The 26,606-nt window shown below is 36.5% G+C and overlaps 1 protein-coding gene across 1 annotated transcript; it reads left to right on the forward strand.

Annotated features, from left to right (window-relative positions):
- Positions 1-704: 704 nt before the first annotated feature.
- RNF180 (ring finger protein 180) lies at positions 705-7,729 on the forward strand (the record flags this gene model as incomplete). The annotated part of the gene is made up of 3 exons (XM_009582203.1): positions 705-806; positions 3,087-3,179; positions 6,779-7,729. Coding segments are annotated over exons 1-3 (1,146 nt in total), but the record flags the coding sequence as incomplete, so codon positions are not given.
- Between the last annotated feature and the right edge of the window lie 18,877 nt (positions 7,730-26,606).

Here is a 26,606-nt window from a genome sequence, read left to right on the forward strand (position 1 = left end):
GGAGGACCTTTGGAGAAAGCATGGTGAAAAGGGAAGGCTTTGGAAACAGATCAGAGAAGACCAGAGAGACATCAGAACACAGCAAGGCACGAAGAAAGAAAAATATTTGTCTTGTCCTTCTGGTTGTCTTAATTTAGGTCTCTGTTTTACAAGGAGGTCAGTTCAGGCCTGTGAAAAGCTCTGTTGCACCAGTAGTATTGATCCTCCCACACAAAATAATTTAAGGGAGCAAGCCTCCAGGGGCACATTAAGATAACAGTCTTTGTCTTCTGTGGTTTTCTGTCAGTATTCATTTTTGTAATGTGGCATCACATATGTGTGTGTGTGTGCATTTAATGGGTAGGATAACAATGACTTATTTCTATGGACATATTCTGGGAAAACTGGAGTTCTCTTGTCTAAACATTGAGGAAGTTGGTTTATTTTTTTTATTTGTTTTGTTGTTGTTGTTGCTTTCTAGTTCTGTATGCAACCTGGAAATAAAAACAGCTGTTTCGCTTTGCTATTTAAAATGTCTAGGTGGTATGCTATACAAGATCAGAGAATGTTTGTAAATAAAGTATTAGTCTCCTCCTTAGTGAAGAGACTACTGACAGACTTGTGGGTCGCAAGAGGAAAGTATGCGTGACTTCAACAGGTGACCGAATTGTATGTTTTGTGGTCTTTACAGATAGACATACAGAGCTGAAAAATCACAAGTTGAAATGAGTGATCGAGAGGCTGATGTTCTACGTTGCTGGAGATGCAGAAAATACATAGCAAGTTCTGTTTGCCTTGCAAAATGTCATGGAAAAGAACCATCCGAAGTAAGTATAGCATGTGAAGGGAGTTTGTAACTTTTTCCAGTGCCATTGGTTTTAAATAAAGGAGAAGTATTAGAGTTGCCCTCACTTAGTAATTAATCTCCTGTGGAGATAAGTACTAAAATATGGACAATTCCATAGAGAGGCAATGTAAGCAGTAATGTTAGTGAAGCTGAATAGGCAGTGATGACCTTCATGTTCTGTGATATGAAGGCTGGTATTCATGATACATTTGACTACTAGCTTGTGTATAGTGTTACCATTTTTCGTATAAAAATGTTTTTGGCAGTTTTAATGCAGTCATTTTTTGTTTTAATATCTCTTAAGAGAGAACTCTTTGTTTCTAAGGTGTGTTTTAAATACTGATACTAATTTCCACTGCAACAGTTAACTGTGTGTCAAATATTCCTACACCAGAAACTTTTGCTCTTCATTTTGAAAAAGTGGGCGATAGTCTGTGCACAAAAATAGTTTAGAAGATTAGCCTGCCCTGAGCAGGGGGGATACCCTGCCAGGCTAAAATACCACTTAGTAATTCACATCATCTTTGTTAAAATAAACAGAAAAATAATCATACAGAATAAAACAATGACAGAGTATTTCCTGCTGCTTTATAATGGCAGTTAGTAATCATAAAGAGCTAGAGTCTTTCCAAATATGCCAAGAAAACTGTGTTTACATCCTATGATCTTGAATCAAAGTGAAAAAGCAAGTAAAAGGGGAGATGTTGATCTTTTTTATTAACGCGCTAGAAATGCAACAACATTCTTTTTGGCACTGGAGAAGGGTATAACCAATAGAGGTAGAAACAAAGTTATTATTTTTTAAGATCCTGATATAATTATTATTATTAATAAACCCCATTTTAATCATGCTGCTTACAGAGCTGGAGGTTCTGGAATATTTTTTGTGCTTTATACTTGAGGAGTTTTTATTTTGTGCATGGTTTGAAGCGTTTTTTTGTGAGAGGATGGGGAAATTTCAACTCCTTTAATGGAAAAAATGTAGCAAAAAGAAGGAGGTATTTTCATCCATGCCCCATGGCGGAGCTTTTAATTGCTAGTGGAGATCTACCATCATTGTGCACAAGACTGAAGTAGCTCCTTCTGTGATTATGTAGATAGCAGATAAAAAAAAGGTAATTTAACGCTACTTCCCAAGACATTGGGAAGCAAAGATTGCACTATGATGAGAAGAGTAATGTTTTCAGTATGTCGGCTTTCCCTGATGAATTTTAGACCTTCAGTCAAAGACATAGCTGAAATATGAGTAAAAGAGAGAAATCTTAGAACAAATCTTAAAACCAAATGTTGAAGTTATGAATGCAGTATAAGCAGTTTAAATCAGAATTATATCCAAGTTGAAGTACAGGTACTCTCCACAGATAGGAGGAAGATGATAGCGTAGACGTGGCAAACGGATCTATCTGTCTGCTGTCAATACTTGGAAAATTTCTAAAAGCTTCTGTCTTTTGTGTATAGCCCCACTTTCAATTTTCAGCGTAGTGAAACTTTTATTCCCATGAGTTTCATAACATAGGAGTCAGTGATTTTCCATATTCATAAACTTTAACAACTGATATTAAGACTTTAACGCTCACCAGAGTTTCCTTATATTTTTAGCCATCTTTATAACTTGACTGACGTTCTAAACCATATTAAAAGATTGAATTACACTTGTATCATTTCTGTGCTAAAAAGTAGTTAGGTAATTGTTTTTATTTTAGTATCAGTTAGTGAAATGCCACTGGGTTTTAGATTTTGGTTTCTCTTCAGTTGGTCACATCACTGCAGTAAAAACTCAAAAGTTGCTAAGAGTCCCTCGTTTCTCTGCTAGTTATTCTGACAAGCATTAGAAAATTAATGTAAAACTATTTGTGGCATAGTTGTACAGTACTGACCACAGTCTTCATATAAACTAGAACTTAAATCTTCCTGTCTTCACTGGAAAATTATGCCAGCTGATAGTGCTTCTGAAATCAATTTCCAAATATACTTGGAAGATCAGCAATTGCATACTTTCAGTTCTTGTAAACAAGACAAACCACCTTCAAACGCCTCCATCTCCACAGTAGAGTCTGTCCGATGTCCTTAGATTCAGAAATAGAGAATTATTGACATTATCTACCCGATTTTTATCTTAAAGAATGCACCAACATCTTTGAGTTTTATCATTTGTTAATGAAATACATACTGAATTTGGGAAGCTGACTTCTGGCTATATTCAAACAAAAAAAGCTTACGTGAATGTTGAATATTAATACAATAATTCTTTTTTTAACAGACATCACAACCTTCCGCTGCTCAGGAGTCTTGCAACATATGGCATGTGAACTTAGAAGCCATTCCAGAGTGGGTGAAATGTGTCATTGAAAAGGTAGATCTTTTTTTGCTTGCATCTTTATCATTCAAAATGTGAAATAAGGGGAACAAATTCCAAGGGCACTTTTCTGCCAAGGTCCACATATATTACAGAGACCACCTAACTGAGGGAATTTTTCTCGGTAACTTCTATCATTACCATTTACAGAAGCTTTTTTCCCTCTTAAATTTTTTTTTTAATGTATGCACGAAACCTACAAGTGATAAATTCTGTTCCTACTCATTTATAGATGAATGTATTTGTGTTTGTCCAAATAACTGTCATGGGCACCTCTGCATATTTTGTCAATGCTTAAAATTATGTTACTTATCTAGGCTTTGGGTTTTGGTTTGTCTTGATCATCGTATCTAACGTACTAACACATATGTTGACAGTTACAGTAAGAAGCATGTTTCTCCATAAAACTGGACTGGAGGTTTGTTAAGAGATCAGTTGTTGGAATATGATGTGATGTCTTTTATATTTAATGCGCTATTATGTCATATGAATAGAGAGTAGTTACCTTCCTGCAAATTCAAAGGTCTTGTGACAAGCCAGTATCACTGCTTTTGAGTTTTAACTGCCCATTTGAAATTACAAACCATCTCATAACTTCCCTGTTGTACTGATTGCTTCAGTTGAGTATTTTCTTTAAGGTCTAGAAGTTAATGTTGTTGCGTAGATACAATAAGCAGAAAAAGTGCTTTCCTTTTGCCCTACAGTTTTTCTCTGATGAGTCTTTGATTTTGAGAGGGAAATGATACCTGCACTCCTTTCTGCTTAGACTTCAGTGTCTAAGTTTTACTATATTGCAAGTAACTTCTGATCTAAGCAAATCCACCCTGAAAATGATACACAAATAAAAAAATTGTTATGACTGTAAAACTAAGCATTCAAAAATTAAGAAAATTTGTTTCATCTTCCTTCATTGTTCTGCTCTATGTTTTATTTTGTTAAACATTAATTAAACTCTTTTTAAAATTAATGATCTCTTATACTTCAGTAGTGCATGACAATAATTTATCTGTTTCAGAAACATTAATCTTGGGGGGAGGGGGTGAAAATTAGGGGTGATGAGATATTTCCCCACTTTACAGAATTGCCTAATCTTGAATGCCTGATCATAAAGATGTGGGTTTTTACAGTACTTTGCATGTTACTTTATTTCAGTAAAATTGGATTCAATATTAATACTAATATTATTCTTTTTACCTTTAGCTGTAAATGGCCAGCCTTCTGCATTTGAAAGCCTAGAGGGTCAAGTTGGAGACCTGGGAAATACAAAACCCATAGACTGCTCAGAAAAGGCTTAACATATTTGCTCAAGATTGCAGAGGAGCGATGTTCCTCTGGTGGCAGAGGCAGAGAATGCAATTCTCTGTGAACACCTGCAATATCTTAGTATTCATTTTGTCCTTTAGTATCCTGGGAACTCTTGCCTCATTCACTTCTGGAAAGATCCTGTGGGTTTATGGATAAATGTGTGGGTTTTTTAAACAATTTTGACTTATCTCCAGATCCTCCTGGGTTCTGAATAATTTTGTGATCATGTGTTATTTTCTCCTGTATGACTCCTGAATCAAAGACTAAATCATTTCACATAAACACAAAGTCTATTTGCAGGCTGTAAAAACCCACTGCTTCCCAGCCAGTTCTTTTTTGCCATCTGTCCTTGTTCTTAACCAATCTCATTGGGTTTCATGCACACATTAGTGTATAAATAATCTTCAGTAATTATTAATATCTAGCTAGTGCTGTTAGTAACCTTTATTGACCTGCAGTTTCTTTTCCCCATTACTCCTCACTTGTTTAGCTTCTTTGGCTAACCCTTCCCAGTTTTCCCTCTTTTTGCAGTCCATCATTAAATCTGTGTACCCTCAGCTCGTTTTCAGGTCTTGCTGATTTTCCCCATACCACTTCCTCTACTAGTAGGCTGTTACTTCTTTTACTGAGTCAGTGCTTCCACAGTCTGTTGCCAAACTCATGCTAAATCAGTTCCAGACTCCCTTGTACTGCACCTCATCTCCCAGTTTCTGTGCACATAAGACATAGAGATGTCCTTTTTCTTTCCTACTGTCTTTCGCATTCCCATTTTTGCCAGGCTCCTAGCCTTCTCTAACCTTCATGAATTACTCCTTCTCCCGATTTGGAGATCCAGGTTACTATTCCATAGTGCCTGAGTGCCAGAAAGACTCACTAAAGGCACTAGAAAGTACGTTTCCCTGAATTTTAGTGCCTAGCCCATGGCATCTGGGAAATGGAGTGTGGGAGATAGTAAAACTCTGAACCAGCCTAATTCTTCTTTGGGAATGGCATATGCACACGTTGATCAGCCTTATAAACTGAGAGAGGCTGTGCATGTTCAAGGAATTTTCAGGGATTTGAAAGCCTCTGGGCGTATGTAAACTGAGATTTTTTTTTTCTCTAAGTTAAAAACATGTCCAGATTTAAAAAGATTCTTGCAGGTGCAATGAAAAGCACATTTTTGATACTTTGTGAAATTTTGAGGTTTTTAACCCACAAGGCAGGAGTAAGTTTCTCAAATAAGTGTTTCCAGAACAACTTCTAGCATTGCATGTGAAAAATAACCTTTTTTCCGCACAAATTTTTTCCTGAAACTTTTTTCCTGAAACAAAATTGATTTTATTGAAACTTTCTGAAGCTTTCAATCAGACAAGCATCAGTCATGAAATCATCTTCCCAAACTACCTTGAAAGACATTTGCAACCGAAAGCAATGCTTTAACTAGAAATGTTGGGCAGCTTCTGTATTCACAGCTCAACCCCACGATAGGCACACTAGTGAGTAGTGTGTGACTGGAGTTCATAATGTTGTTTCTCATCTGGGCATTAATCCTACAAACACTTGCATAACTTTAATTCTCAAAAATGTTTCTGCTGACAGATTAATATATTTACTGAAAATACTAACAGTTGTGCAAATATGTAGGAGTTTATAGATCTTTGATATATATTTTCTTTTGAAAAAGTGCCTTTAGGATTGAAATGAAATTCATAGAATTACAAGTAATGAAAAAACCTGTCTCCTTATAGATAGAGTATTAAGGATTTGTCATGGTATCTGCACACAGATTATGTTGTAATACTACATACACCAAAATACAAGTACCATTTCAAGGTTTTGTGGGGTAAGCAAAGTAAAAAGCTGTACACTTGTTGTAAGAAATCTCGTTTCACTGTACTTAGTATGCAAGAAATGTATCAGCACTCAGAAGACTCAGCTGAGAAATTGTGCTTGCCAATTCCAGACTGGCAATGGTAAATTGATTTCATTGCTTTAAAGGATCTAATGTTTTCGTTAGTATTGCAGCATTATTCTATCTATGAACAAATGTTAAACATATTTCAAAGCCCCTACATTTTGAAATATGTGTTCTAGATTTCTCAGAATTAGTTATCACTGGAGCAAGCTGAGTTTTGACCAGAACATTATTTATGGTGCATTTTCTTTCTGCTGTGAGGTCTTTTTTATTGTGTTTGAAAAACAAAAAGTAAGCTCTTTTGTTAAAGGAGAAAAGTAACTCTAGTAATGATTTCTTAATTATTTATTTACCATGAATGTGTTGGGTGTTTTTTTTCTTTTCTTGTCAATAGGCACAGTGGACAATTGGAAAACTGCACTGTCCATTCTGTGAGGCCTGCTTAGGGGGCTTTAACTTTGTTTGCAACACAAAATGTTCCCGTGGACAGTTAGTAAATATACATTTCTGCAAAAGTCGGACTGACTATCAGCCAGCTTTCTCTGTTAAGTCAGCAAAATCATCAGGAAGACACTTACCTCTCCTCAAAATTCAGTCTGGTTTTAGCAAGGATACCTGCCATGAAGTGGTAACTGCAACTTTGGAAATAAAAAATCAAGGGCTTTCATACAGGGCCAGAAATAGTAATGGTACTGGAAGATTAACAGAAGCACTTTGTCTGGAAGTAAGAGCTCCCAAATTTGAGATGAAAAGTAAAAAACTTCCCTTAAAGACATTAAATCAAAAAAGGACTCTTTCTGCTTCCTATCCTATGAATGATACATGCACTGTAAAACCTTTTCACAGAAGATCGCATAGTTTGGATTTAAATGTCAGAGAGATACTTGTTTTGTCACCTGCATTACATGAAACTTGCAGTATGGGAACAATTTACCATGGCCAAAATGAAAATCCATCTGTTTACACACAAAGTGGCTTGCAATTAGAGTCCAATAGGAAAGATGGTAGTTCTTTTCAGGACCTATATAATTCCAGTGCTAACAAACTACAAAAAAGGTTTCGAATTACTTCCCTTACCACATTACTACATAAAGAAACAGAAAGTGAGTGTGATTTTGAAGCTACTGGACAATCTTCTGGGAATGCCATTGCTGATGGGTTACCTTTTGTGATGAACCTTTCCTCACCTACAAGTGCTGTAGAAGAGGAACGATACATCACGCCTGTTGGTCTTGTGCAGTCTACAAGTATTTCCTTCAATCAAAAACTGAGTAAGAGAGAAAGAAACAAGCTGAAAAGCTTGAGGAGAAAACAAAGAAGGCGAGAACAGTGGCTACAGAAGCAAGTAGGTGTTTAAAATTAATTATGCTACTTCTTTTGTAAAGTTTGGTTTGCTTTTATAAATCATTGTGGCTTGTTTTGATGCTGTCTCTTAATACTGCTTTAACATGGTACTGGCTAGAGTGTCAGGTGTCCTGCAAACAAGGATTAATGACCTCTTCCTATCTACAGTTTTTCTAATTCAACCCAATCAGTTTTCTGCGTAAAATCAAGCCTTGGTGGGTATATATAACTAGTGTCTGTTGGCCGCCTTATTGTTTTGTGATATAATAATAAATTTGAAGTGGGAAAAAATACAGTAAAATTTAATCAGTGTGATTAAAGGAAAACTAAAACATCTGCTAAATGAGAAACCCTAGCATTTCAGGATTTCCTAACTTTTAAGTAATGGCGTTTTGAGTTAACTTTACAGTTAAGAAAAATTTATGTTTTAAAAGATGTTTGCATTTATTATTTATTGTAACACAGATATTTTTTCTTTGAGTAAAGAATTGATTGTTGCTATTTAAAATAATTAGTCTTTAGTAGGGAAATATTTTGTCTAGAAATCTAACAGAAATGTTACGTATTCTTATCAATAATACAACAATGGTTTCCTTCTTCAAACCATCTAAGGCAGAACAGAATTGAAGACCATAGATGGTCATGCAATTTTTGGTGGGGGGGGACGGGAGAAAGACCAGCAATGTATCTTAAAATGAGTAACACAGTTTTTGTTTGCTCTAAAATTCAGTAGAAATGCTAATGATATGTATGCTTTCAAAAGAAAATTTCTCATCATAAAATTCCTGCTACAAAATACTGTGTGGCCAGCAAGAGCAAACATACTAACTCTCATCATGGAAGTAGTATCTACTCAGTAAATCGTTCCCACTTTGGGTAGATGTGTCATTGTGATAATCTTAGAATATTCCATAGATGAAGTGTAGTGACATGTTAAAGCTCATGTCAACCTTATTTTACAGGTGTTTTTTTTAATGTGATTGCTTTACATTTTATAGTAGTCAAGTCTAATTTAATATTTATGCCTTATTTGAATGGACTATGCTTAAGTTAGATATTAAATTGTTTTCACTGGTTTGCATTTAATGCAATAGGATATATAGGACCAATAGTTCATGTATGGATCGTTTGTTAGTCCTTTATACCTAAATGATTTTCACCCATAAGATTCTGCTGTCTCTGTACAGTTCCACTCCACTCAGGCACCAAGTGCCTTCAAGCTCTTTCCTACATACAGTCGACAGAGCCTTTAGAATATAGTACAGAATTGAAGCAGAGCGGTGAATTGAGGGTCAAGAGAGAGATACATAGAGGCTGTCTCTCTCAATTAAATGTTAGAATCAGCTTGAAAATGTGATGAGTCTGGGACATATTATGAGACCTTTCAGTATGGCGTGCATATATTCTTTTGACTATGGGAAGGTTTTTTGTTTTGTTTAAAGAAAGATTTAAATTGGCATTGTGATATTTTGAAAACTTCTCATTTTGTAAAATGCTTCTCTGAAAATGAGAGTAAAGAAGCTTTCAAGATCTGCATGTCTTAATATTGAATACTTGTTTTCTAATAAGTCTAAGGATTCTTAGGTGTTGGAGTCCCTAAAATGGCTTTAAAAATTCTAGGCCTCGTTGTTTCTGTTAAATGAAGTGATGATGCAAAACCAGTGTATGAGCATTTGCACAGTTGTGTCATCTGCAGTCTCTCCAGCCACTTTAATCTTTGTTAGATGTTACTTTCAAGAATAAAATGTTGTACAAATTTTCCAGCTTTGTGATAGCTAAGGAAGAAAAATACCTTTTCATGATCTTATCAGATCTGTTTCATGTTAAACCATGCTTAACCAATTCCTACATTATTTTTAAGTTTCATATAGCAAGTTATATACAGTTGTTAAGACTGCTATGTCTAATCAGTAAGCATACGGTTTACAAAGTACAAAAAGTTAAAAAATTAGTATGTAAAATAAATCATCTGGTTTCGAATAGTAGTTTTGAGGGGAAGATAGATTGGTTTTGCATTGATTTCTTTAACCTTGGTGAAAGTTTGTGATCGTGGCATGGAATATGTAAACGGGCCTACTTCGCAGACTCTATGTCAAGCAGCACCCTGAGGCTAGTGCAGCTGTGTTTCCCGTCACTGTGGTATCTTTCCACGAAAATGTGGATCTAGAAAATCTCATCCTATGTACAGTCTGACATGTTGCAAAAGGGGATGTTCCTCTGCCACACACTCTTTTTCGTGGCTGCTCCCCTCTTATGTGCCAGTCTAGGTATCCTCCCTTTTCTTGCAAGTTCTACGTGCTGTCCTTTTTCTTCAGCGTTCTGACGCTCCTCCGTGTAAAAATGTGCATTTTGTTACAGTGGTGCTTGCAATAGGAAGCTGATCTGTGGTACTTTGTAACCATAATTTCCAGCATACTTACCATGTATGCTTAAGTAATCAGATAGTAAAACTTCACAAAGAGAAAAAAGCATAAACCTCTGAGTGAATGGAGTGAAAGAGTTTTGATAAATTACAATGGGAAGTATTTCATTTCAGTGCTCTTTTAAGAAGTACTTCGATGCAGGGTATGAGGTGAATCTCTTCTAAGCTCTCTCTGTTAAAGATAATGTGCATCTCATTTTTGTCTTTAATTAAAGCTTTTCTGGAGAGCAGTCCAAGAGAACAGACCTGTTCAGACTTTGGAATTTCTTTGTAAATGCATAGGCTGCTTCTCTAAGTTTACTTTGTAATGTGATAACTTTATCTGTCAAACGTTTTTTCTGTCTTGCAGTAAGCCAAAACGTTGTGTGGTGGCAGAATGCACTCCATTATTAAGTTGAGCTATATACACCTTGGATTGTAAATAGGAGCGATTCTGTGAGCTCCTGAGCTGCCCTGGCCCGCGGAGGCCTGCACTGATGCAAGCTGTCTGGTGCAGGTGCAGGACTGAGGTAGCCTGCTAACAGCAGAGGGACCCAAGCTTCCCCTGTCTGCTCTACAAGGGAAACCTCTTAATGCCTGTGAGGGGGATACTTGCATTTTGTGTGTGTGTGTGTGTGTGCACGTTTGTGTTCATGGGGGATTTTTAGGTTTCTGGTATATTGTTAGGGTATGATAATAACTACTTAAGTCTAGGAATAGCCAATATTAATAATGGTTCTTGTTATTGTTGCTATAACTAAGAAGATGAAGTATTTCTGTTATAAATTCCCTTTTGTGTATATCTTGTTTGCATTGTTTGCTGATGTCTGAATCTTGTAATAATTTTCTGAAAGATCTCAGACAGAAATACCATTGGTGGCTCCTCTGGTTTTATTTCATTTCTATTCACAATCATTTTACATAGAGGAAGACTGTGTAGCCAGCTTCATTTCTGCAGTATCCTCTTGGAAATGATCCTGATCCATTGGAAAAAGTATTATTGGCCTTTTTGCTTCATTTTATAACTTCACCGGTTCTTTTGTAGGTTTTTTAAAAACTGAAAATTTTGTCTTATAAAGGTGACTAGTGGTCAGTTTCCATGAAGTGAGTTTGCTTTCATGCTCCCAGTTTATCCTGAACTCAGGATAAAAGGAAGAATAATACTGCCATTGAGACTGTTACATGCAGTCACTTGTTCCTCCCCAGTTCCTGCAGTTCTGCCCATGGCGCTGTGCCTCGGGGTCTGTGGGCTGGCAGCAGACTTTGGGGTCTGGTGGTGGGGGGTGTTACTGCGGCTTGCCAGCATCTGGAGTCCTTTGCTGGGAGCAATATGATGTTCATGTCCTGAACTCAGGATAAACAGGTGGGTAAGATACTGCACTGTTTATCCACGCTGTCAGGTGCTGTTATCTTGCTCTGCAGCCTTGCGTTTTCAAGGCAATACTGATGTTCTGTAGCAACTGACAGTCTTGTATGAAGGCACTAGGCTTCAAAGGTTTGACTTGTGACCTTAGTTCACTTAATCTATGCTTGTCTCTTTTTCATGTGTACATGGGTTTATAATTCTTTTTCTTGCACTGTCATGTTTGTATTTAAACTAAATCCTTCAGTTGTCTTGTCATGCATTTATGTACTTGGATTTCAGTCACCCTTTCTATGATGATACTTACAACAAGAATTATCCTCAGACTGCTTATGGATTCCTGAACTGGCTGTTGGAGGGCTAAAAGCATTATTTAGTGTTGGTACCAAAGTAAAGCAGGAAGAGAAGGAAGTGAAATGAAATCACAGCTGGAGGAGGCAAGCAGTAACTACAAAGTCTGAACTGTGACCTTTGTTAGGGAAATATGAGGCCTTAGAGAAACTGCTTAAAGTAAGGAAATAGGAAACACAGGGGAAAAGGGGCAGTCCTAATCCCATACCCTGTGATCTGTACCAAAAGATAGTGGATTTAGTATGGAGTAATATTCAGTTGCAGTGACTGACTAGCTGTGAATCCCCAGAGTTAAGATTGAGAGCATTTTGACTCTGTGCAGCTCATATTGTATCTGCACCAGCTTTCTCATTCACTTGCTCTACTGACTGTAAGAGAAATGAAGATGAAATATTAATATAAACCTTTCCAACTTGGGACAGGTGGAAACTCTGCTTTTGGTGTTCAAAACCACTCCTCCTCTGGATAAGTTCTCAAAATGACATAGCAATATTTACGTTCTATGCTTAACTGGTTGAACTTACGTTTAAAGCATGATAAATTTTGAGTTAAAGAAAACTGAAGCGCTCCTGTGTTAACATGCAGTTGCAGAGTTCACAGTCCCTGGCCTGATACATGTATGATGTACTCTTTCTGAAATAATAGTATTGCACTGACACTACTATAGCATTAATGGTTTAAGAGCCATTGAGCAGCAAGGCTGCAGGGTGTTACACTCACATCTTGTTTACAGGCAAAGAAGAAACACATATTGTGTCTATAAAGCCAAGAATTTATTCTTCATATAACTGAAATCTTCAGAGTGTGATTATTGTTAATTCAGATGTAATTGTTAAAGAAAAAAGACGGAGTAATACTGCCATTGAGACTGTTACATGCAGTCACTTGTTCCTCCCCAGTTCCTGCAGTTCTGCCCATGGCGCTGTGCCTCGGGGTCTGTGGGCTGGCAGCAGACTTTGGGGTCTGGTGGTGGGGGGTGTTACTGCGGCTTGCCAGCATCTGGAGTCCTTTGCTGGGAGCAATATGATGTTCATGTTGATGGTTTCTTTTTCTTTACTCCAGAATCCGCTTGAGGTCATTTTTGTGTGTTTGGTAACACACTTTCATACCTTTGCTCTTTGTTCACTGTTATGCAGCTTCATGCTACATCCAAATTACCTTACATGATGCCTTTTATGTATGTAAGGTACAGTTTCTTTGTTCTCTTTGTTACTCTTAAAACCAATTCTGTCCAGGCCCAAGTCTGCATTTCTTTAACAGACCCCTGGGAAGTTGCTCATAGCTGTTATGGTCTCCAGTGCCAACCCATGTGATCCCATGCCTGTACTCCTCCGTGTTGCATCCTGGGTCTCCATTTCTCAAGAGCTCTGCTATCTTTAGCAGGCTTGTATTTCGTTACACTACATCATTATATTAGAGTTATAAATATCTCATTCTACATGGAATAATCACTGTCAGTGGTTGTACCATACAAAGATAACAAAAGTGAAACAAATTAGCCACAGACATCTGGTCAGTTAGAGAAATTGCTGTCACAGCTAAACCAAGTAAAACCGAGCAGCAGGCAGGGCAAGGGCAGTTCAGCCAGAGCCTCAGCCCTGAAGCCTTGCAAATTCAGTACTTGCACAAAGCTTGTGGCTGTTCAGCAGTGGCAGTACTACATTACGGGGCTATGTGGTTAGAAGTAAGAAGCAGTATCTTTTTTAACCAGCTGATATAAGGAGGGGAAAAATTTTGGGCATGAGGAGCTTCTGAGCCAAAACTTGTCTATCTTTGCTTTTGCTTTGGTTGTAACTATTGTTACTACATGGTGACTATTGTAATTAGGAGATTAATTCTGTCACTGATTATAAACTGGATTAACAAGAAGGTATTAAGAATGATGGATTCATGCCCAAATGCATGACTTACCTTTGTTAAATTGCCATTGTGGTTTCTCTGGAAGTTGTATCTGAGGGAAATAGCATGCAAAACTGGTTTCTGAGGTGTATCTGGAGCTCCTGTTGCAAGCCTTTAAACCTCAACATTTTAGAGTTTAATTACTTTTAAATTACTTTAATTACTAATTACTTTTAGCTGAAGTCTTTTCATGCTGTTATTTGTGATTACAGCTTTTGAAGGCGTTGTCTGATCTGATCTCTTCTACTGTTTGATATGTCTTTTACATAATTTGGTGTTAATAATAACCAGTGGGATAAACAGCCTTGCAAATTTGCCAGATCTTTGTCAGGAAGAAACTCTGCTTGCCTTCTGTCATGAATTGTATTGTAAACTACTTAACACTTCACTCATAATGTTGGAAAGGAGGGAAAATTACTCAGGGAGCTACTGGATAAATAAAATGTATCAGGATTGTCTCCGTGTATCTGTATATACTCTGACATTTTTTATGATCATCTTGAAGCTAGAATATATAGACTAGAATGTAGTGTAGCTACACTGTCATAACATAGCTTTACTGAAGGCCAAAATAGCTGGCTGTACTTACGAATATATTCCTTCATTTAAGTGAAATATACATGAATAAGCTGTTTGTCTATAAGATACTTACAGAATGTACAGATACTATAGAATAATCTCAGCATAGCAGAGGTCCATGAGCTGTTGTGCATTAAGTGCCCATCTTGCAAAACGGGATCATCTGCTATTTCATGTATCAGGCCACCTTTGGTGGTTAGTATGCTAAGAAGAGGCAATGGTTTTCACTGACCTTCTTGTGCTGTTCCAGCATCCTTGTTAACGTGTAGTTTTTCTGAAGAGAGACACACAAAGCCTCCAAATGCAGCCACCTCTACCTGAAATAGTAATGTCATACTGGTAGCACTACAACGCTAAGGATCAACAGCTGGGGTAATGTGCCGTACCACGGATAAGATCCTGATCCATCCTCACAGACATTGTATCTTGCTGGACAAAAGCAACACAGGAAAGAAACTTAGCCCAGTGAAGTGAGTTACGTATTTTATTGTTGACTGTCTGCAAAAAAAAGTGGTTTTTTTTAATAAATAACATACGGATCATTGCTGCTGTTCCAAGGTTATATTGATTGCTATTCCAAGAAAATATTGATGAACAGCCTAGAACTATAGAAATACTGTATGTTTTTTCTTGTATAAACTGTAAGTATTAGAAACTATTATTTTACTTTTTCTAGAAGCCCACAGACAACTTAGATCATAACAATTTATGAGATTTGCTGTCCCTCAGCTAAGAAAGACAATAACCCGTTCATGGAGGTGGGTTGCAATGGTGTGTGTTTAGGTGCATCCCATAATTTCAGCATGGATTCTTATTACACAGATAGAGTGAAGAGCAGACTAAATTGCAGTTATATAAGATGACTTCTGGCAGATAAAAATCAAAGTTCAACAATGGTATGAACAAGAATACAAGAGTACTTTGACATTTATGAGATTTACTGTGTATTACCAGAAGGACCACATCACATACACAGTAAGGACAGAGTTTAAGATGAGACTTTACATAAGAAAAGAATGTATTGTTATAAATTTTATAGAATTTTGTGCCCCAAGCCTATAGTCCTTCACTTCTACAAATTGTTACTGACTCAGTGACTAAGAATTTGAGTAAGTTTTATCTTTCTAATTGGTTTTCATGGTACTAAACTGTCTTAATATGTATAAACTGAGGTAAATTAAATGCTGCTTGCATGGAGATTTAAGTAGAGTGCAGACCTTGGTTCTTCAAATTCAAAAATAAATTTTTTTCCAGGAAAAAAGATATTTCTAGGATCTGGGAGAATTAAAGCTCCCCACCTTTTTTTTAAAGAAGTATTTCTTCATGCTTTGTAGTGGTCAATGTAGCTATGAATGTTTCTCATCCATGACCCTCCTTTAAGTTTTATGGTATCCAACTTCTAAGCATTTTTTTTCGTCATGTCTGCATTTGGGAGAAAATAATGCTATGTGAAAAGAATTTTTTTTTCTTTACATTTCTTCAACCATTTTAGGTAAAACTACAGGCATTCACTGAGAAGTAGAAGTCACTCTACACATCAAAAAGATTTCACACAAACAGAATAGAACAGAATAGGTTTCATACAAATTTACTGTTTCTGAAGTTGATAAGCAATCAGTGTTTCTAGTAGGAAATGGAAAAATTAAAGTAGCAAATTAGTGAAATGAATTATTATATATAGTACTGCAAAATACTGAAGAGATGTATGGTAGCTGCATTTCAGAATTAAATGTAAGGAAAGATAGCATCTGCTGTTACAGCTGAAGAAGTTGGCAGTCTTTTGGGCATATGAACATCTTTTTCACATCCAAAGTACAGCTTATACCAGTAAGTTAAATAAAACAAAAGTTTCCTGTGTTACGATCTAACACCTTTATGGCTGTAAAGCTGAGACAGCATGTATTTTTTAAGGCTAGTTATTGCCAAGATTTTATTTAGTACAGTGCTTTTTCTGATAACATCTGCTTCCCTAATGCTTTATATTAACACCTAAATTAAAATGATTACACATTAGAAGGGAAAGGTTTCCTTTGTAGATCACTTAGCTAAAAACATGCATCACGTTTAAGACAATTTAGAATTATGGGGGATGCAATGTGTGTGGTTTTTTTCTTTTTTAATTTTCTTTCAAGAGTATATCTGCTTTTTGTGAAGATGCTAGGAATCTGTCGGTTCCCATTATTAGTAATTTGCAGTCAAGTTTCTAATTAAAATTATTTCACCTTTCATTTGAGCATCAGGAGATTTGATGCGTTGTTTCTAAAGACTGGAGATTGGAGTATGAACAAGAAAACGTTTGGACATAGTGAACATGAAGAAAAGAAACATTCTGATTCAGTAATGATCTCGCTTTTTTTATAATGCCATCAGTCAGAACGAACCATATTCATCTTCATTAACTAAGACTTGCTCCCCTTAGTTCTTTATAAAAGAAATCCAACAATTGTGACAAAAGGTTAATGAAATCTTAATCTTTTGTAGCTCAAAAAGTTGAAAAATTTTAAGTAATCTTATTTTCATATTTTGTGTCTTATTTTCTTCTATGTACAGAGTGAGGAGAGCTTGCAGTACTTTTACTAATCAATTTTGTATGATTAGTAAAAGTATGTAGAATCAAATAAATATTTGACGTTACGAACACTTACTCAGAGAAATAAATCATTTGATGGTTCTCCTAACTTCTAATGGCGTTATCTATTTCGTTTATATTTTGTTCAATAGCTTTTAAAAGCCATTTTGAGTTTTGATTGTGATTTAGACTTTTTGCTAAAGTGCACTGCCAATACAGATTCTGAAGCAAATTGCAAATAATTAGCTAAATGTGATCTTAGCTAAGGGAGACTGAGAGGAAGCAACTGGTGAAGAAAGATGATTCTCTAATTCTTCCATAAATGCAAAAATTTTCATTCATGGTTTGGTAAAAGCCGTATAGAAAATGAAGAAATGTCTAACAAAAATATAGGGGTAAGAAAAAACAATTCCATGGACTTTTTTAAAAAGTAAGATGAGAAGATCCAAATAGATCTAATTTAGAATATCTCAGCTTCCATTTGCAGATTAAAATTGGCATGTCTCGGGAAGAGGAGAGCTAGAATTACAGTGCAACTCTGAAATGCACTTTACCGGAAAAACAGAACTCCAACTGTGTGCTTTCTCCACTATTATTCTTGTGATACTAGTTTTCATGCAAAGCAATCCATGGATTAAGAAAATAAGTGATAGAAAGCTATTTAATTCATAAGGAACAGAGCAAAGAACATTCATTAAAACATGAAAAAGGGCTTGACTGCAGACATCGTGAGGGAAGAAAAAACATTAAGTAGTGAAACAAACCATACAATGTGGAGTGTTACATTCAGTGGGTGTCCTGAATTGGAAAGAGTAGATGATTTTGGAGTATTCTGACTCTTTTCCAGTTGGATATAGCAGAAGGTTTGTGGTAAAAAAGAAAAAAACGTGTATGATTAGAACAAAATATTACACCTGAGATTCTGGAAAAAGGCAAAAACTGGGTGCCAGTCATTCATGTGGAAACAAACATACATTCTTCCTTTTTGTGTGTTTCCTCAGTATTTTTTACCCTCTCTGTTCATTTCAGCCACAATTTATGGTGTGGTAAGTTTTATCTTCAGATAACTGCTCATATTTAGGAAATTTTAGGAAGGTAGGTAAACATAGGAGACTCTTAAGTGCTCTAATGTGGGCAGTGCTGTACATGAACTTTGCAAAAGGAAAAAATACAGTCATAAAACAAAAATCTGTAGAAACCAAACCACATGGTAGCAGACCTGCTAGCACTGGCACATTCAGAAGCAGCATGTCCTAGATAGGACCTGCTGTTCCTCAGTCAGATTAATTTGCTTATATTCCTCAAGTCTGATGCGTACCAAATATACTTAACTTACCATACCTGTTAAGATCACAGAGACTTAGTCTTGCACCTTACAGAAGCAGATACTATTAGGTATATTCTTCCCTATTAGCAGCAGGGTTGGCAGATTTTCTATGGTTTAGAGAACTACTTGTTTGTTTTATTGACAACATTGGAAAAGTAGGATTCTACAATAGCAAAAAGAAAAATGCAGCATTGCGTATGGACAATTTTATATGGTTTTTATTATTTGCATGTTTTCCAGATGTTAAGTGGGTTCGGTGCTCAAACTCACTTGCTACAAAACAGGCAAGGTTGTATGAAAAGGTATGTAAAGAGATTGCTTGAAGATTAGATACAGGCAGACCTGGTAGTTTCTCTTGGCTGTGTAATGACACAGCTTGTACTGTTAAGTAGCACTCCCCTTGAGGTGGGTCCAAAATCCAGACTGAAATGAGAATGTTACTTATGTTACAGTAAAGAGGAATACTGATTTTGGTATACTAGCAAACTGAGTTTTGGTTTAATGCGTTAGAAAAAATGCTGAACAGCAACAGAGTTCTTCTGGATGATTAAATGTCTTCTATAGGGAACTACTAAACTGAAAAGCAGAACACCGTTTTTGTAGTTGCTGTGGCAATATGTTGTTGTTTCCCTCGCAGCACAGCACAACAGACCAATCTGGTTTCTAAAAGTAAGCTGGTTTAGGACGATATGAATAATGCATTAGAATTACTACTAGATGAATCTTTCTGGATTGAAATCTATTAATCCAAGGAATATATCCGTATTTAGAATGGTATTAACTACTCTGTGGATGTCTGGTTTTGGATTTCTTTTGTTCTAAAAGTATCCCAGTTCCCATTAGCTTAAGTATAAATGTAGCATTGACTAGTGCACTGAAACTATTTTTATACAAATATGTGAGCAGTACTGAATTTTAGAGACGTGCTGAAAAGTACACTATGTGACCCACCGCAGTGGGGACAGAATGTGATGAGGATCTCCTGGGATTAACTTGATCCACTACTAATAAAATATAATCTCACTTCTTAATGGAGAGCGCAGCAGGAGGTGGTTGCTCAGCCAAAGTGCTGAGATGGGCTCCCAGTTGTTCTCTGCATGTTCTCTAGATGTAACTTCTGTAAAACTTGTCTTGGGCAATAGCAGTGCAAGATCTTACTGAATTTTATCTTTAGCAGCATTTTATATGAATTTTCTGTTTCACTTTATCTATACCACTGTTTCATCACCTTCAGCTACAAAGATATATTCTTCTCTTGCTTCTAACAGAGATTTTGTTCAGCATTTTGAATCTCAACAAATTCAGTGGTCTGGTTAGATGAGATTCAGAGTATCTCTTTATCTGTCCTAAGTTTCTCTACCTCACCTTCTCCCTGTGCTATTGGCAGCAGTTTGTCTCTTTTTGCCCTTCCATGTGCTACACATTGTACTATATCAAAAGGCTTTGGACAACTTTTTTGAAGTCTCGTGCATTTTCTCATCATCTTATCTTCAACTTCTTATTTGCGCTTTAAGATAATTTTTTTTCCTACTTGTCTTCCATCAGCCTTCTCTCGTTTTTCAAATATGAGTGTGGATGTTTTGTGGGAACAGACTCACTGTATTTTTGCATGCAGTATGCTTTTTATCATCATTTATTGCAGGTAGATTTCAATTGTTCAAGTAATTCTTCATGAAAAGCAGGCAGAGTGCGTGATTTTGAGCACAATGGAAGAAAACAATTCTTACACCTTAAATGGATACTGTAAAAAATGATTGTCAGTATTTTCCTAGCTATATAGATGATGTACGGAATGAAACCTCTGCAGCAAGTCCTCTCAACTAGTAAACTGTGGCCCAGATGTAGCCCACATGTCACCTTCTGCACTCCTTTGTGTCCCAGATACTAGTTTGTAAAGGGTCCTTTGTGTGTGGAGGGGGAAGAGACCTGGCACAGACAGAGCTACCTGGAAGTTCGCTGACAAACTGTGAATCTTCAAAGAGTGAGGTCGCTTAGCCCAAGAAAGTAGAGGAAATACAGGGTTTTTTGTTCATCTGTCTCTTGTCATGCTCCTGCTGTGTTGAATAGGACTGCAGCTGGAGGTGGAAAAAGAAGAACAAAAGGTAGTGGGGCTGGAGTGCAAATGCATGTACCTTCCCTGCTTCTACTGTGCTTTGTTTTGAAGCTGGACTAAAAAGAAGAAAGAGGAGGGAGGTGAACCGGAGTAGGCTCTCTGGAGGCTATGGCTTCTTACATACACACAAGTAAAATCTAAGAAGTAGAAAATAGAGTCAAAGAGTGGTGCCTGTCAACTTGCACTTATATTTGGATGTTGAAGAAAGAGGCCTGGAATTTGTGGGAGGATGTGGAACACACAGAATGGAGAGCATCTTTCATTCACTTGGCTCTATGTTTCTACTTTAAAGAAAGAGGTAACTTAAGACATACTAGTAAAAAGCAAATTGTGGCCATTTCCATAGTTTATCCAAGAACATCCTCTATATTTTCCTATGATCTTAGGAATTTCTCTAAGGAAACTCCCATAATTTTGTGTGGAGCAATAATGTTGAACGTTTTTGTGTTTATGAAATTTTTGTGTTTAGTGTCAAATTTATTCAGAAAAACCCAGTGCTTTGTCAAAATTTTGTTTCAACATAAATTTGTGCTGAAGTGCAAACTTCTAATCAATGCCAATAGCTCATCTTTCCTGATTCAGAGCCTGTTGGTGCAAGATGCATCTCCTATGGGACATTCTTCTGGAAGCTCACTAGGAGTTCAAGGTACCTGCTACTTTAGAGAATTGTATTTTGTTTTTGCCAAGCATGAGCAGCAAAGATGTATGACTCACCGTGTCAGCGATACGCTATTGCAACATAGTTTTATGAATTACTTTCTCGGCAATTTGCACAGTTCTTTGTTCAAAATACCAACATAGTTGGAACCACATGGCAGTGCCAAAATATGCCAGTATCTAACTATCTTTTTAGTTTAAATGGTAGTGTGAGTAGGCAATATAGGCAGTGATTTCATGTTACAGTGGGTGAAAAGGAATCACCATACAATTCTGGCCACAACTGTCTACTTCTCTCGTCTTAATCTGAGTCCACAGTGCGCCGATTCAGAGGCCAAAAAAAGGCAAAAACTAAATAGTTCTCTATTGATTTTTCTGCCACATCAGCTCACGCTGGGTTCAGTAGGTTGCTGCAGCCAGCGTAAGAGTATAGTTGGAACTGTGTGGTTGGAGGCAAAGAAATGTTAGCTGATAGATTAGCTGAGCTATAACATGAAGGCATGGTTTTATACTTACTATTTTTGCTAACTATTCATTTGTTTCATATTCTAACAATCCTGCTAGAAAATGTGCTGATGTTAGAATTTTGGTCATTTGCAGTCATACTGTTTTCTAGCAGCAAATCATCTTCACTTGATGGATGTTTCTTATGATGGCTATAACAATGTAATTATTCTCAGTGGGAATGTATGAGACATGATCCAGAACTGATTTGCTGCGAATGGAATTAAATTGAGGGCTAGTCATAATCACAGTGTATTGATACCCTGACTCTATAATGTGAATATAAAAACTGATCCATCTTTTATCTTCATAAATTTTTAAGATGGGCTTTTGTATTTCATTTTTGGAGCTTTTGTAGCCTTACATATTTAATGTATTTAATCCATACTTAAATCATGAATTATTCTAAACTAGCATGTCTACTGATACATTGCTTTACAGTATAGTCAGGGAGTTTGTATTTTAGCTTATAGCATTTTTATATTGCTATAGAAATTACTGGGTTTAGGGTTTTTTTTGAGAAGGACTACTTTTTCAGCAGCAGAATCTGAAACACCATTCAAAAAATAAAGAACTGTGAAAGTAAATGTTCTCCTATGTGATATATGAACTCTTAAAATATTTGTGAGGGCTAGGATGGGAATGACCAGTACCACGGAAAGAAGCATGTATTGATTCTTATTTAATTAAGATCAGCTTCAGTAACTATGCAGTACCATTTATGTGGGGGAATTTGTAAGAGATATTAATACAAATATTTATTTGTTTAATTCTGAATAGGCAAATCTGAGACCTCAGTTCCAGCTCTCTCTTCCAATTCTGTAATGAAAAGTAATTGACAGCAGTCATTTTACAGAGCACTTCTTAGGCACTAGGAACAGCCTGCCCATCTAGTTATGTACAACCCTCTTTCCACAAAGCACTGGGGATATTCCTGGGTTAAAAAATGGGCATGGTAACAAATAGCAAAAGTACAATGCAAACTATGTATCTAGTGGTTCCAGTGTTTCCTGAGAAACTAACATATCTAATTCTGTGGAGTACATTTTAATTTCCACCCAGTAATGCTCGGACAATGAATGGGACATCCTACCTAGTAATTGTGCCTGGGTGACCTGCGTGCTGATAACATTGGATAACCAAAGTCTGAAGATGTACCCTGAGGTCGACCTTAGGCCTTGGTTGGTTCTAGGAGAGACAGATTTTCACTCTCATGTTTGGCTCCTTACTTTTGTACTAAGTGTAGCCTGAGTGGACATGGCAGTACATCATAAACATAGTTACAATTAACTAGTCTCTATAAGTATTTTTAAAACGAATCTGAAATTACAGAAGTTATTATATTTTTATCATTTGATAGCAGAAAAAATGTCCAGCCATATTTCAGAGAACTTCCATCAGTGGCATTTTAATTTTATCTCTGTAGAAAATTTTTAATGCCATGTCGGAATTTCTGAAAATGAAAAATACACTCTGAAAAAGATAGTGTGTTCTGGGAATACTAGCATAGCTTTAGCTATTGCACTGCCTCATTAATAACAATTATATTACATAGAAGCATGGTGTACTCTTGTATTCTATCAAGCAATGAGAGTGGTTTTCCTGCTGTTGTTTTCTTCTTAGGAATAAACAATTTCCAAAACATGGTCCATTGCAGTAAGCGCATTGATAAATTAGCAAAAGGTATACAGCAAACTTATTTCAATGCTGCAGAGTTGCCATAGAATATTTCTGTAGCAATAATGCCAAATTATAATGATGCCAAATATGCGGATACCAACAATTACACGATTGAAAGTAAAAGGTTTGCCAGTATATTAAGGCTAATTCTTGTGCTTGATTCATTCTCTCCATAAGGAGGACTTGGTTTAGCTTAGCTTCACCATACTGCATCAGACATTCCTTCCGAAGCCTATAAAAATTATTTCATATTCTTTTTTCTGGTAGTGTTGTTTTGGAAAAGACTGCTCTATATCTAAACAATAGCCATCATCACAGATGATTTGTAGCCCACAAATTGTATTACTTCTTGAGGTACATAAGCTTGCTTATGCTAGTCACAAATTGGAAGAAAAGACATCGCATTCTGGAAGGACAGAAATTAAATTAAATATAGAAATGTACCAGTATACAGTGTGCAGTCGCACTAAATACACAATGATGGTGCCTAAGAGTATAAGAACTGCAAGAGCTCCCCATAAAAACTGCTATACCGTTTGTTTTACATATTGCTAAATTCATACTAAACCATTTGGTTTGTAAGCAACATTTTGTTTAGTGTAGCTTTTTTGTAGAAGTGATTTGCATCATTTTCAATGAAGGCTTTAGGAGGTAGAGTATCCTAGCATCTTTATTTGTTTCAGAGAACTTCAGAAGTGTTAGATGCTTTTCACTGTAGGTAGACTGAAAAATACCTGCCTCAAGGGCATGCAGTTTACTTTCAGTAACGATTCAGTGGAAAAGAACAGCCAGCTAGAAGGATGAGGATCAGCTGAAGTAAAGAATAAAAATTGGAGAAAAAAAATCAAATGCTCAACAACACCTTGCATATGAAGAAGCACATGACCAACTGAATTTAGTTAACAAAATCAAAAATAAATAGTGTATTCTTTACTCACTGTGGCTGAAATAGGTGCTATGGAGACTAATGGTTAGACAGTTCAGGGAGGTTACAGTGGGAGAAAAAGTTTTTAGAGGCTTGTGGGAGAAGAAAAGACATGCTATGGTGAGGCTAGAAACACGGACAGACCAGGGGCTGTGAGATAAGGTAGACTAGGTATGTTAATTCAAATTTCAATTTGATCTGATGCAAAACTGAGCATGTCGTTTTCCAGGCAGAGGTTTTTCTTTGAGAATGCTGAGCACAGCATAGGTACTTCATCTGGAGCACTAGGAATCCTGGGATATTTCAAGGGATGGAAATGATGAAAAACCCAAGTAAAATGGATTCTCCAACCATGCTGAAAAGACACTTCGATTGTTGCACGTATAGTCACTCTGGATCTGGCCTGGCCAGTGCTGAACTTGTGTCCAATAAGCCTGTCTTGGGGAGCAAGCTGAATTCTGCAGGTGTTATTGAGTTCCTTTGCTCTCCTCTCCAGTATCACAGGACAATTAGCGTGAATGCACTTAGGGCTACATACAAGTTGATTCCATGGTTTGGCACCCTCAGGACAGAGCATGATGCAGAACCATCTGAGAGCTTCTGTGTGAATCAGCCTGAATCCAGGCAGGATCACTCAGGTATCCTCACCATACATTCCTGTTTCTGGGTTCATCATGTGGAACTATTTGAGCTAACATTGCACAGAAGTGTCTCTGATGTGCTGAATTTATTTCTTCACACCATATGAAATGGCTAAACTGCTCATTTATCTAACTAGCACTGAAAGCTTACGATCAGCTTTCATGTGATTCTGGATCTGTCATATAAGACCTGTTAGATACAAATGACTGTGCAAAGAGCCAGTTTTCTTTGCATTGGTGACAGTTAATCGCAGCCCGAACAGATGTCCCAGAAACAGATAGTTGTCCGTACAGAATGCAGGATTAGTCCATATCAGAATGGCGCAGACGGTGGCTAGTGATTTTTCACAAGATATTTCCAGTGTTACAGTGTTAACAAAAGATTAAATTTCAAGAACCAATGGTATGTTTGCTTTGCAGGGCATTTGGGGTGTTCTTGTTTTCTTACATGACCATCTTACCCAATTGCAAGAATTTTCTTTTATATATATGTATGTGTGTATATATGTAAGTGTATGTCTGGTGCAAACCACAAATCATCTCTGATTTGAAAGATCATAATCTTACAAAGTATTTTTCTCAGTTGGGTTAAAAGCTGCTGCATTGATTGTGGTATTGTGGAGCAGTCTGAATTATTAATTTAGTTTCATTTGTCAGGTAAAATAGTTTTTAACTGATTATGTTGTAAAAGATGATACATGCTTTCACAGAGCTGTTATCTGCATATTAAAGATATTAATGAATATTTAATGTTGAGTATGCATAAATTAGTGTGCTCAAAAACAAAGCATAATCTGAAACTAAAAATACATACTTGACAAAAGGACAGTTCTGTGAAAACATATTTTATAAAAATCAGAACTACTTAAGAGGCTCTAGTTCAAGTAATAGATTTCAAGTTTTAAGAGATGAATTTTTGCTGGCTAACTGTTGCAAATTGCTTTGGAATAAGTAGTTTTGTTTGAAGCTTTATTGGCTTCTAATTGGCAAAAAACCTTTGTCAAGGTGGGTAAAAGGGATTTACACTTTACAGTAGCTGCCTCGAAACACAGTTTCTATTGGTAACATACAATTGTGTTGCCTTGTACTGAAAACTGAGGTTAAAAAAGGTAGGCTCAAACCTGGGAGAGTAGAGGTAATTATTGTGTTCTCTAAAGACTTTTCCTGGATTTTTGACCAGAATATCTTTATACCCTGTAAAAATTCTTCCAATTTTTAACTGAAATAAGTTAGATTATACTTGTTTTAAGTATACATGTTAGCCTTTGGATTCTGAAAAGAATTCCAGCTCTATTACAAGGAACTGTATTGGATTGCCATATGGCAATTATAATGCGTACAGCTACACATATTGTGAGATCAATAGCTGAGGGTTTTTTCCATTATAAAGTTCAGGTTCCTGACCTGTAATCTCATTTGATACAAGTGAAGAGCTAAATGGTGGTATCTGTTCTGTAAATAAGTGTAAGGAGAAAAATGAGACACCAGCATCTGTTTCAAGTTAGTGTGTGTACCTTTTAAACTTCTGGAAGATTGTCCTTTTGAAATACAGACCTAGAAAAGTGTATCATTCAGATTATCAGATTATGTGCTTTTTTTGTAAACACAGAAACTTAAATGTTCTTCTTCTGAAAAATAAAAGCAAAGTCATGTTTGTCTTGGTTTCGGCTCAGTCGGTGGAGCATGAGACTTAGGCATGACATAAATGGTATAGAATAAGGGGTGGATACTGTCCTGGTTTCGTCTGGGATAGAGTTAAATTTCTTCCTACTGCTGTGTTTTGGATTTAGTATGAGAAGAATGTTGATAAGACAATGATGTTTTCAGTTGTTGCTAAGTACCCTGCTAGTCAAGGACATTCAGCTCAAG

The sequence above is a fragment of the Fulmarus glacialis genome, unplaced genomic scaffold (genome assembly GCF_000690835.1).
Source record: "Fulmarus glacialis isolate BGI_N327 unplaced genomic scaffold, ASM69083v1 scaffold44317, whole genome shotgun sequence".
Classification (NCBI taxonomy): Eukaryota; Metazoa; Chordata; class Aves; order Procellariiformes; family Procellariidae; genus Fulmarus; species Fulmarus glacialis.